The sequence below is a fragment of the Gymnoscopelus microlampas genome (assembly GCF_963454915.1).
Source record: "Gymnoscopelus microlampas genome assembly, chromosome: 13".
NCBI lineage: Eukaryota > Metazoa > Chordata > Actinopteri > Myctophiformes > Myctophidae > Gymnoscopelus > Gymnoscopelus microlampas.
Genome location: NC_139950.1, coordinates 32,346,382 through 32,359,496, shown reverse-complemented (window position 1 = coordinate 32,359,496; position 13,115 = coordinate 32,346,382). Strand labels below are relative to the sequence as shown.

Sequence of the window (13,115 nt, the reverse complement as noted above, 5' to 3'; positions counted from 1 at the left end):
GTCCAGGGATGCTGTTGTTTCTGGAGCGTCTGCATGGGTCATCCTCCAAACAACTGTCTCCTTCACTTGTCTGTGTTATGATGAGCGTACTGGCTCCGGTCACACACACACACACACACACACACACACACACACACACACACACACACACACACACACACACGCACACACGCACGCACACACACACACGCACGCACGCACACGCACACACACGTGCACACTCGCTCAAACACACGTGTGTGTGCATGCAAGCAAACAAGCACGGACACACACACCCTGGCTTGCACACATGCACACATACACTAGTGTGTGCATTCATTAATGAAGAACCAACACACATAGCCACAGGTTTGGTATGGGCACACAAGCACACACACACACACACACACACACACACACACACACACACACACACACACACACACACACACACACACACACACACACACACACACACACACACACACACACACACACACACACACAGAAAGCCACTGCCACAATTGCGCACACAGAAAAACACACGTTGTATGAATTATGCAAACACACTTGGACACACACACTCATGCACACAGACTCAGTTCATTTGTTTCCACACTCACACATTACCATCACAGCAGAGCGAAAATAATGATTGCTGATTTGGGCCAAGTGGTGACGACTCTGTGAAACCACAAAACAGATGTAGCCCAGTTCAGCAACTCAATCTACAAGGTAAAGGGACCAGCCGGGCTTTTATTCAGCGGCTTTATGGACTGTGACAGATTCGCTCATAATGAGAAACCTGGACTGAGGCGGGAAAAGGGTTGACGTTCGAGGTCGTGGAATCAAAACGTATTGAAACGCAGCTGTAAAGGTTAGAAAGTGCACTCGTTTGACCTCAACCGTTAAATCCCGAGTGTCACTGGAATGTGGATGGAAACGGGTAGGTTTTCATGAAGTACAGCTTCAACTAAATTATTTGGGTTGACGGAGGGTGAATTCATGTCACAAGAGGCTCTAAAGAGCAATACAGTATATGATAAGGTGATCCAGGTAGCTCTTTTAAAATGTCTGTCCGTCTGTAGAATCGTTGCCAAAGGTAGGAAGAAATAGAGTGGAACTATAGGGTACTATACAGGACTCTGACGGAGTCAAGTAAAAAAAAGTACTTCAAGCGCGCAAAGACACACACACACACACACACACACACACACACACACACACACACACACACACACACACACACACACACACACACACACACACACAGGTTTAAGAGACAGTTAAACCGAGATGAACTTGGTTAGGAGTGCTGTGACCCGAGAGAGGCATGCATTGAGACAGAGAAAGGAGGGGGGAGGGGGTAGCCATGGGAAATGACTGGAGAGAGAAGCTCTTAAACTGCCACTCAAAACAAAGACAAACTCAAAGTTTTTGTATTCTTAATATAGACAACTAAGCATCAGAAGATCAATATTCCCTGTATCTGTACGGTGTATTAGAGACGGGAGATAACCTGTGATTAACCAATTGTTACTCTACCCCTTTTTCCTAACAGTAAAATGAACCATTAAAAGAGGACTTCACTCATTTTTCTTTCCTTGTGAAGACAGTTTGTGACTCATGAGAGTAGAAGTACACAAATACACACACACAGACACGCACACGCACACACACACACACACACACACACACACACACACACACACACACACACACACACACACCATCACTATCAGTCTACACATGCTGACCTCCACTGAAAGGGTCATTGCCCACGCCCCGGCCTCAATAGCCCATCTCCTCCTCAGCTTTTGTGGGCTTCTGCCTGTTTTATGGGCTCTTGGAGGCGGAAGCAGCTCTTCCTTCCCCCCCTCGACCAACCCTCGACCACCCCTCCAAACACCCCTTGCTTTCAGATAAACCAGACCTGTCTATACAGTGAGATCCTCCTTCACTTCTGCTCAGTGAAGCTCAGCTTTATCTACTGCCAGTCGCAGAGGGTCTTAAATGGCGATCGCACGTGACAAATAATTTCTATTGTCGGCAGAAAAGAGAATCAAGGGAATGTAGTTTGAGAGTGGGGTTAAACCCCAGCTGAGTGCCACACGGATAAAGTGTAAGCCCTCGTATGCCCTCTTTGCCCCCAACTGACCGTGTCGTGGCAACTGCAGTTTCTCAAGCTGGAGCTGGAGCTGGGTCTTCACGGTCAGCGAGCCGTGAGAAAGCTATTATGGAATCCCTGCCAATAGGTCATTGACGTTGGCTCGGCCGCAAAGTAATAGATCTTCAGCAACTTCATAGATGTGTGAGCGCTATGGCACCCTAGAATAGGGTCATGATCCATTTAGCTTACATGATGCCTGTCTCACTCTTGTCGGCAGACGAAATACATAGGTCTCTAAAGAAACAACGGCTGGACTTTAAGGCAACTTCACTAGCAGCTACTTGATTGTTCAACTTGAATTCTTCATCACCTGCTATTAGTATTATCCACACTGATTTTGACCCTTTTTTTTAAAATATATTTTTGGGGCTTTTATTGATATTATACATCAGTAAATAAACAGGAAAGGGGGAGAGAGAGACGGGCAATGACACGCTGCAAAGCTTGTCGGGATCGGGGATTCGAACCCATGACATGCATTGGAGCCCACGTGCCCAGACCGCTAGGCCACAGGTCCTTCCCACCATTCCCACCACTGATAAAGGCCATCATGGCGATAGGAGGAGGAACATAATGTAGTTTGTTACCGCTGGTAACACTACCCCAACTACAATTTAATGAGCAAGGCTCCACCATGTCGGTGTCAAGCGTATAATGTACCTATTATATTGGAAAACCAAAAGGGTCATAATTCATCTCCTGTTCCCTGCCGTATCATATTTTCTACTTTAATTACCACTTGACGTTTATAAACGCCAACCGATGATTGCAACAGCGTTCATGAACACCAGCTGCTAATGTCGGAGAAAATATATGACAGGGAACAGGAGATTAATTATGACCCTATCCGCATTCCATTTGCACATTCATTGTCTAATAAAACATTTACATGTAAAAGACTAGTTTAATGCGGTTAAAGTGGTTCTCAACCTGTCGGTCGGGTGAGGGGGGTCCCCACATGATTTTGGGGACGTCCCCAGATGAGTGAAGTGACAATTTAACTTTTTAATACCTAAAAAAAAAAAGAAAGAAAATAAAAAGACCATTACTGCATCAAAAGTAATCAACTAACTGGTCAAACATTGGCCAAATTGTCAAATAATATGAGAAAATAGCTGATCTACAGGCTCACAACGCCTCACGTTGGGAGGCATTGTGAGCTTGTAGATCTGCTATTTTCACAATATTTATCTATGGAACCGAGTCAAACTAAATGCAATCCCCAGTTCACATATGATTATTTTGGGGGGTCACGGCCTGAAAGGGTTGATAACCACTGGTTTAATGTGTGCTCCACCACAACCAGTTCCCACCTGCCCACCACAGAAGGCTTTTATTACAAATCCAACCATCAACGCAAAGTTCATTAGGTTTCATTGTGGCATAACAGTGTCTGAGCTGCCATGTGTGATGGCTTAACTGAAATGTCAACAGAGGAAAAGGGGGAGCAGGGTAGAGAGGCTAGAGAGCAGAGTGGAAGTACAGCGCTGGCCCCGCCGGGATGTGACATCAGGTTTTGCCTCTGGCTTATCAGTGCGATCAGGGAACGGAAGAGAAGCAAACACGCCTCTCCCGTGCCATGGTGGGAATAAAGAGGGGAGGGGGGGCAACAACAGAGCTTGTGACTGTAGGGTGAGGCTGAAGGAAGAGACGGGCAGGCAGCGGTGGATGGAAAACAGCATGGGAATTATGGGAAATGATAGGGCCGCAAGGGGGACCATGAAGGGGAAATATTTGGAGAATATACAGAGACAGAGAGAGAAGAAAGTAGGAAAGAATGAAAGAAAGAAGATTGAGATAGACAAATACCAGGACAGACAGCACACAGCCTGACAGGCAGAAATAAGAGCAGAAACCATGCAAAAAGATAATCTTCTAATATTGATGGTGGTAAAGACTAGTCAAGGGAAAAGAATGTGCATAGTCAGCGTATTAAAAGTCACTAAGTAGAGTCACAGAAGGCCCATATTCATTATGTTGCCCGAGCAGAGCCTGCCAATATAAAAACCATAAAGACCAATCCCAGTCATCCAGTAGCCATGCATTCTGCTGTCTTCTTGTACATGGAAATTACAATGGAGACATGCCTAAATGTCACACACAACATCCTTAAGATGACATATTCATTCAATCATTACCAAAGATCAACCTCATTTGAAATTCTATTGAATTTATTTCTGCTGCCATACCATGCCACTTTTGTATAAAAATAAATTAGTCACTTGAAATAAACATGACCTCAAAGGCACAAGCAGAAACTGACCCAAATTTCCTATCCAAATCCAACAACTTGCATAATCAACAACTTCACAGGCCGGACGCAGAATGACATCATCCAAAGTGGAACGGCGTGTGTTTTCTTAACACTGGCCCAGGTCACAAAGTTGTGAGCGGGGCCCTGAGGGGCCTCATGTACTCTGGCACTGTAGTCCTGCAGGTCTCCTGTCTGAGGCTGACAGCTAAACCAGGACTATAACGTTCTGAATTCCATGAGAGAGGATAAATAGCAAACAAAAATAAAACAAATAACCGATGGATTTGAGACTCCATAATGGGTGATTACGGATTGATTGTTTGTTTGATTGATTGATTAATTGATTGATAGATTGATTACTTTATTAACACTTTGCAAACAGTATGGCAGGTATTTTAACAAGCTATGCTAAAAGGATAACACAAATAGCCCTGAGGGCTTGTTTCCATTGTGGTCCTATGAACTCAACTCATCATCAAGACATACAATATCGCACTTGGATGATCTGAATCTGATCATCCAAACTAGCAATATACACAAAGACAGAGATATATTTCATAGAGAGACTACCAGTTTACTAGCACATACTAGACTATGGCAGGCTCTGTTAGCATCAATCCACAGAGGGATTTCACTGAATCATACCTTGAACTGAATAAACGGTTCGATGGACAATCGGAGGCATTGGTTACGAAAAACAATAGCAGGCAGAAGATTGGTCACCTCACTGTTGTTATATCTCAAGCGCTCACACAGTTAGCAATTTAGGCATGAGCAGACCTTTTGCAATGACTAACAAATGAGAAGACAAAGTGTATTGTTCCTCAGTGGAGACAAAGCCAGATTTGGGGAATGCGTCATTACACACAATGATAGATTTTGACATAATATGGGAAACGTTACAGAATGTAACAGAATGTGGGTTATACTAACTTTGGGGTTTCTCCACTGGCTCCCGCTGTTCCTGTATTTTTAAACTGTGCTAGTGTGTGTGTGTGTGTGTGTGTGTGTGTGTGTGTGTGTGTGTGTGTGTGTGTGTGTGTGTGTGTGTGTGTGTGTGTGTGTGTGTGTGTGTGTGTGTGTGTGTGTGTGTGTGTGTGTGTGTGTGTGCATGAGTGTGTGTTTGTTTGAACAGCAGCCAGGTATCCTCATATGGCTGTCGGCTGTGATTCATGAGTGATGTGGTCCCCTCCGATCCACAAAGCAAGAATAAGCAGAGAGAGAGAGAGAGAGAGAGAGAGAGAGAGAGAGAGAGAGAGAGAGAGAGAGGGAGAGAGAGAGAGAGAGAGAGAGGGAGAGTGAGAGAGTGAGTGAGAGAGAGAGAGAAGGAGAGAAGAAAAGAGATACCTCACTCTATCAGTGAGTTTCCAAACCTTGAGGTAAGTTCCTTCAGAAACTTTTAAAGTTAATTCCCACTTTCACAATTAAAACACATTAGATGGATGTACAGAACAGAACAGAGCAGAACAGAACAGAACACACACACTCACAAACAATACCACACACAAACAACAGATGCAGAATGAAGCAATCTACAGTATATTCCACCATGTGCCCATGTGAACTTACACGTCACTGTTTTTCATTCCAGGATATCTACTTTCTAAGTCATATTACACAAGCATACAGCATTAATGATGATAAATGACTCACTGATAAATGGTACACAGCATGCATTCTTGACTGGACTGTACTATTTCATACACAAAGCATATCTGAAATGGAATGATGGTCTGTTTATTGTTAAGCTCCACTGATTGTGGTAACATTGTTTTCATTTGACACTTGACACTCGGTTGATATTAACCACTTGAATGCTATAGCATCCCTACTCTGTCCCTACACCAAAGATTATCAGATCTACAAGCTCACAACGTGTCTATTTTCGGCAAAGAGATTTGGCTTAGAGTCAAGTCAAGTTTATTAAGTATAGAGGGTTTAGGTGGTTTAATAACAGTCTGTCATATTTCAAAACTCAATTAATGTTGTTGTCACTTATATTAGCCTATACCGCTTTTAGATTTTAGATTGTATTTTAGAAAGCAATTAAGAGGATTGCCACCAGTCATGTGACTGCATGTGGACTAAACATACCAGAACTAATCTGTAATAGCCTAAACATAACCCAATGTATACTTCGCAAGCGACACCGTCATACGACAAATTATAGATTGGGTTGAGGCTACATCAAGCTCCAATACCAAGGTTGAATCCACGACTTTGTTTAACCACTTAAACGCCATATGGGTAAACGAAGTCCCTCAGGGCTCAATACTAGTGTCTTTTCTGTTTTCTGTTATTGTGGTGAAAGCTTTCGCTGAAAATAGCCGATCGACAAGCTCACAATGCGATGCAACAAGTCTCTTTGTGAGCTTGTCGATCTGCTATTTTCAGCAAAAGCTTTCCCCACATTAATGATGCTGGGGTTTAAGTGGTTGACCAAGCAACATGGCTTTCTGATTTTGCCTAATTGTACATGCACGAATTATAAGGCTCACACAAGAAGGAAACAACTCATTTCAATAGTGGCCTTTGTTTTCTGAGACACATGGGGGTTTGTATCAGTGGATGCAGCTGTATGATGACATCTGTGTGTCCTTAAGCCCCTTCACTAGCCACCCGGTGAGGATGCAAATCCCCAACTAGGGATATTTGTGGAAGTCGAATGTGAGAGACAAACTGAATCAAACTTTAATCTAACCCAGGGGGTTCCGGGGCCCCTAGGGGGTCCTCAGAGTTACTACAGGGGGTCCGCCAAATCTTTGTGTGATATGATTATTTTTTTTTACATTAACCACTTGAACCCTAGCATCCCTTTTCTGTGGAGAACTTAAGCCAAAAATAGCAGATCTACAAGCTCACAACGCCTCGCAGCTTGTAGATCGGCTATTTTTGGCAAAGAAGTATAGGTGTAGAGGGGAAAAAGAGCAGACCAAGTAAAAAAAAAAGTTGAAACACAATTTCATACAATATAGAGGGGGTCCCTGCTTCATCACTCTCTCAGCTAGGGGGTCCTTGGGCTGAAAACGTTGAAGATCCCTGATCTAACCAGTTCAGTTTTGAACTGTGGTTTATTGTCGCTTAAAATTACAGTGAAGGATTTTACTAAGTGAATTGTTAAAATCCATTTGTAACGTGAGTGTACAGATGGAACCAAAATGTACCCTATTGTTTCTATGTGTACACTCTCAAGACTTAAACTAACAGAAGTTCATTGTGTAGAACAGTGGTTCTCAACCAGTGGTCCGGGGACCACCAGTGGTCCTTGAGGGGGTTCCAGGTGGTCCCCAGCCAAATGATGGAGAGTTGGTAACCAAATGGACCAAATTATAGATCTTTAACTCTTGAGAGTGTAAAATGAAACCCAACGGGCCAAATTATTGTTAAACATCTGCATTACTTAATTTATAAAAAGTCTACACAATTAGAGAATGTAGAAGAATTGTTACTTTGATCAACATTTGCCTGTTATAATGGTACCACATCAATACAGCATGGAATTGTGGACACAATCTTATCCAACGATAACCAAATATTCTGAGAGTGTAATTCTCATCATCAGATGGTGGTCCGTGGCTCAAAATCCGAATAAAGAATGGACCTTGATATGCAGAAGTGAGCTTAAATTACCTTTCCCACAAGCTCCTCGCTGAATGAACAGAACAGGTGGCTGCTGGAGCTTCTGCGCCCGGCTGCTGACCCTCTTCAGCTCGCAGATGTTTCGGTAGGACACTCCGTCGCTGCCGCACACGGGATCCGTGGCTTTACACGCGCAGATCCCGCTCTTGCTTCTCCTCCGGACCGTGGTGGAGTATCCCACGCCGCCGCCGGACACGGAGCACTCCAGTCCCTCTCCGCACTGCGGGTCTCCCAGCTTCCCGCTGGCGCCGCACGTCTCGCCCTCTCCCGACGCGCACACCGTGCAGCAGCCGCAGGCGTCCAGCCCCTGTCCCGCCGGGCAGTCCGACGGTAGCCGGGGACACATGGACTTGTCGCACCGCGCAGGACATCCGATCGCATACCTGTTGGCGATCTGCGCGTCTGCTAGCGTGATGGACCGTGCAAGGGCGGCGGTTACGCACAACAGTGACCAAAACATCGTTCAAGTTTAAAATATGTACCAGGTACTTAACAACAACTTAACAGTAACAGGCACATACAAAAGTATACACAGTGTCCCAGTCCTTCCTTACTTGCAGTGTTATGGGATGTGAGAGCTCAGTAGTTTGGGAGTAAATCAGTCGCTTCAGCTGGCCACTGCGCACCATGACGCGACTGGAAGTTTTTTTCTTTCTTTTTTTTTTGCTGGCTCTGCAATTATAAAAGCCTGCCTCTACTCACTGCACACACGAGACAGATGACCCATCGGCACACTTTCTAGGCGTCACGTCACTGTGGTGGTGGTGGTGTGTGTATTATTAGGACCCCTAAACCTACATTGTGTAGGCTAGTTGATATGTTGCATTTTCCACATACTATTTTAGCGATGCGGGTTTTTGATAATTGCCAATCCCAAAGTTCCTCATTCCTCAGCCAGCATGCCTGAATATCCGACATATGGAGATATATATGACGATTCTGATAAGTACAGTAAACTATCAGAATCGTTATGGAAAAAGAGCTGTCTATCTCCATTCATTTTGAATTTTGTATCACACCTCTTAAATGCATTAAATTGTTATACCATGCATACTGTAGATAACAAGAAACACCATTTCTAAGAACTTTAAGTGTTCCTGCCCCTCACAAAGTGTTTTAACTCCCTTTGATTATTTGTAAGTACTTTTACTCAAAGTAGCATACAACACTGCACCTGGATCAGCAACAGAATACATATAAAATATTTTTTGCTCACTTTATTAACTTTTAAGTATTTTTTACTCATTTTAACAACTTTATGTATTTTTACGAATTTTAACAACTTTTTAAGTATTTTTTACTAATTTAAACAACTGTTAAGTATTTTTACTAAATGTATTTACTTTTAAATATTTTTACTCAAATTGTAGATACGCAGATGTTTTTGGTATTTAAAAAAAAAATGTATTGGTTACTTTTTTTTAAATATTTTTTTTTCATTATTATTATTAGTTTTTTGCGTTCACTTCCCACCTTCGCGCGTCTTACTTGTAGTGTGTTAGTGTGTGCGTGTGCGTGTGTGTGTGTGTGTGTGTGTGTGTGTGTGTGTGTGTGTGTGTGTGTGTGTGTGTGTGTGTACAGATATACTGGAGCTGGAAAATCCTCAAGGACCACTGGGGGTTCCCGAACCGCACTTTGATAACCACTGGTTATCCCCCCCCAGGAACATTTACCTGGGGCCCCCTGGGGTGCGACTGTCTGTTTCCTACCGGGTCTCAGTAGAAGCTCCGCCCACACCGGGCGAGCGCAGTCAGCGCACAGAAGTCAAGGCGCAGACGGCTGTGTTCAGTGTGTTGTTGATGGAGACTTGGCGCTGGCACTGCCTAGGAGGTGGAGCGATAATTTACGATTCTGTCTCAATCGGTACATAACTCTAACGGCGCTGAGTCGGCTCTAGCAGCCTTCGCAACATTCGGCACAGCGACTCGCTCGCCTAACAGCTTGCTCGGAGGTGCCTCTGGTTGCTCAAGCCCGCCAGATACGGCACGAATCTGAAGTTGTAATCTGAGTTCCCAGAAGTTTTCGCCAGCTCTCGCATACAAACGGGAGGGGCGAGGAAACTTCTGGGCCAGAGCCCTGGTATTTGTGGGCGGGATGTAACTTACGCTCAGAGCGGACACGCCTCTTACTGGTCTGAGAGCTGTGCAACTCGTCTAAACAGTCCGACGAGAGGCAAACAGCAGTACACAACAATGGCGGGCGCAATTTCTTCCCGTCGCTCCTATTTACATGCGACACCCACTGCATGTGGATCCTGCCCCCTTTTCTTCATTGGCTGTTGATTTGAATCAGAACGCAGCCCCTGCTGTCCAGGCTCTGAGGCGAAGTCTCCCAGACTACTGAAGTTGTAACTGTTTTTGGCTACTGAACAGACTACTGCTGACTGCTGTAGTCTGTTCTCACCAAGTGGGCCGAGTGGTCAGCCTCGCTGGGGGTGACAAAAACTATGCCTAACCTAAGCTTAATCCCAATAAAATATTTTGTGACACATTTTAGATAAGATGAATAAGCAGCGAGGGGAAAGGGATTCAATCCCGGGGCTCTAAGATTGGAAGCCTAATGCTTAACGGTGCGGGTGCACGCTACGGAGATAACTGGTAATGCATGGGTTTGGGAGTTATTTAAGGCGGTCCGCTCATGTGAGAGGCAGTTCCGCATGCGTCACAGAAGGGGGCGTCACCAAGTTACTGAGACTAGGTAGGAAACATCCATGCGCCCCTGGCGACCTCAATGACCGCTGGGGGTCCCCGGATCCCCAGCGGAATTGAACTCCATTTGTGAACTCCTGTCACTCAGAGGGCCGTAGTTCACATTCTGTATGTCTCTCTGTGCTTTGGTTGTCACATTGTGTGAAAGAAGACAAGTATGGCTACATCTTGGCCAAATTATTTTTGGCCATGAGGACGATTTTGTTTTTATGATTTCCAGGCTGATTTCAGGCTCTGGCTCCCCTCTGCTTCCTCGTGTGACGCACTCTAGATTCGAAAGTTGGCTTAAATCACCCAAACTTTGAACTGTGATTGCGGAAAAAAACGTGTGATGTATTCGAATACCGTTTGAACCACGATAAAGTCCCTGTTATTGTGTGCTGTTTCACGTTTAAATGTGTTTCTACGTAACAGTATGCCAGAGTAATGTGGCTGTGGCTCCAAAGTGAGATAAGGATAAGGATAAGGATAATTCCTTTAACAGGTCCTTTCATGAAAGTCCTTATATTACGGTCTTGTTTCCAATGAGGGCCTGTGAGCAATTAGGGGTTAAGAGTCTTGCTCAGGGACAAATTTCATTTCATCGACACATTTGCTGGCCTGGCCTGGTATCGTACCTGGGGCAACCAGGGCCTCACTAACCACTCAGCTATGGCCGCCCCGGTTGAGATGATGTTTTCTGTTTGGGCCAATCGAAAGTCAGGTTTTTTTTGTGGAGTAGTTTCTTGCGTATTACGTCGCTGTGGTAGCGTGTATTCGCGTAACCGCAATAAATTGAATCGCACACTTGTATCGGCCGAGCTGCACGTTTTGATGTATTGCTGGGGTATTATTAAGTATGGCGGATTACAATAAGTGTTTTGCCATTGGCATGGCATGCACACTTAATTCAATCATAAAACAAACAGAATGTAGACACCCCGCCCAAATGTTTTATAAAATAAAACTATGCATTCTACAAACTGCAGTCGGTTTTACTGGGTCCTCTGTCAATTATTACGAACTCTTTTAGCATCAAGCCTATATCAGGACAGAGGAGGGCGAGAGAGAGGATTACAGGATTTTTTGAAGCAATACCTTATGTAAACTGTCAAATTAATTTAATTGAAAAATTGTATTCCTGTAAATTACTCCATTCATTATGCTCTCATCTCATTTCTGTGGGTGGAAACCGAACAAACAGTCGTAAAAAAAACGATGGCACATCTGTGTCCAAAGTGTAATCAGAAACATTTGTCTCAACACAGATGATGAGATTAATAGTTTTATAAGCCAAAACAAAGACAAACTTGTTTTCTCAAGAGCTACAAGCTATTAGTTAATCTAGCAACAATGTTTATTGGTTGAAATTGTTGATATTGGCAGTTTGACAAGGAGGAAATTCCTAGGTGTCCTGACTGAGTGAATAGAGGAGGCTAGGCCAGTAGTAGGCTACGTATGCTGTAGGGAGAAAACAAAACATCTCTGTTAAGACTTAAGATGTCTGTAGTGTGTCGTAAAGAGTCCAGTAAACAGAGGGCCAAAGAATCGCTGTCATAAAGAGCTACAACACAATGTGTTCGCTTATGGACTCGGGGGTCTTTTTAATGGCTCTTAGTTTTAATGAGGTGGTTCGATGGAAGAAGAGACCACTTCTTCTCAGCTGCTCCTGCACAGCTTTGGGAAATGGAGGAGGGAATTTAAGAGGATGCAGGGCAGGCCTCCTGTGGTGTGTGGCGCACATTGGGGACGATGGGGAGTAGATTAATGTGTGTGTGTGTGTGTGTGTGTGTGTGTGTGTGTGTGTGTGTGTGTGTGTGTGTGTGTGTGTGTGTGTGTGTGTGTGTGTGTGTGTGTGTGTGTGTGTGTGTGCGTGCGTGTGCGTGTGTGTGTGTGTGCCATCACTGCCATGCGATGAGACACCACACCAGTACAGACAGTGCCCAAGGCAGGAGTCTGAGGGCACAGCATAGTCAAAGAACGATGGGAAAATAAAGATTAAAAGGACCTCATCTATCAGGAACACCCATTCTCAAACCGAGACCAAACCATGGACGGACAAGACTGAGGTCTCTGTGATCTCTACCAGCAAGTCTGCATGTATTGTAAGGGGGGGTTCCCTATGTTCCCAGGGTCCACCCCAGCCCCTGCCCCAACCGCCCTAACCCTAACCCTAATAGAACTCTGGGAACATAGGCATGAGTGACCTTGTTATGTGACTGTATGTGAGTTCCCCAATCCGACAGAGACTTAATTTGTCATGCTTTGAATAAACAGACCAAACTTCTACAAACCTATACAGTGACTGTATCCAGCAGCTATGAGGCTATACATTGATCTGTGTGTCACAGCATCTAAGGCCACTGATCAGTATATTACAGTATAT

At 44.4% G+C, this 13,115-nt stretch overlaps 1 protein-coding gene across 1 annotated transcript in view; it reads right to left on the bottom strand.

Moving 5' to 3' along the window:
* LOC311059174 (serine protease HTRA1A-like) overlaps window positions 1–8,687 on the bottom strand; it is a 47,293-nt gene extending 38,606 nt beyond the window's left edge. The window contains exon 1 of the mRNA XM_084076859.1: window positions 8,034–8,687. Within this exon, the coding sequence (XP_083932985.1) occupies window positions 8,034–8,502 (469 nt within the window). The 5' untranslated portion in view covers window positions 8,503–8,687. The remainder of the gene's footprint in view (window positions 1–8,033) is intronic.
* Window positions 8,688–13,115: the final 4,428 nt, after the last annotated feature.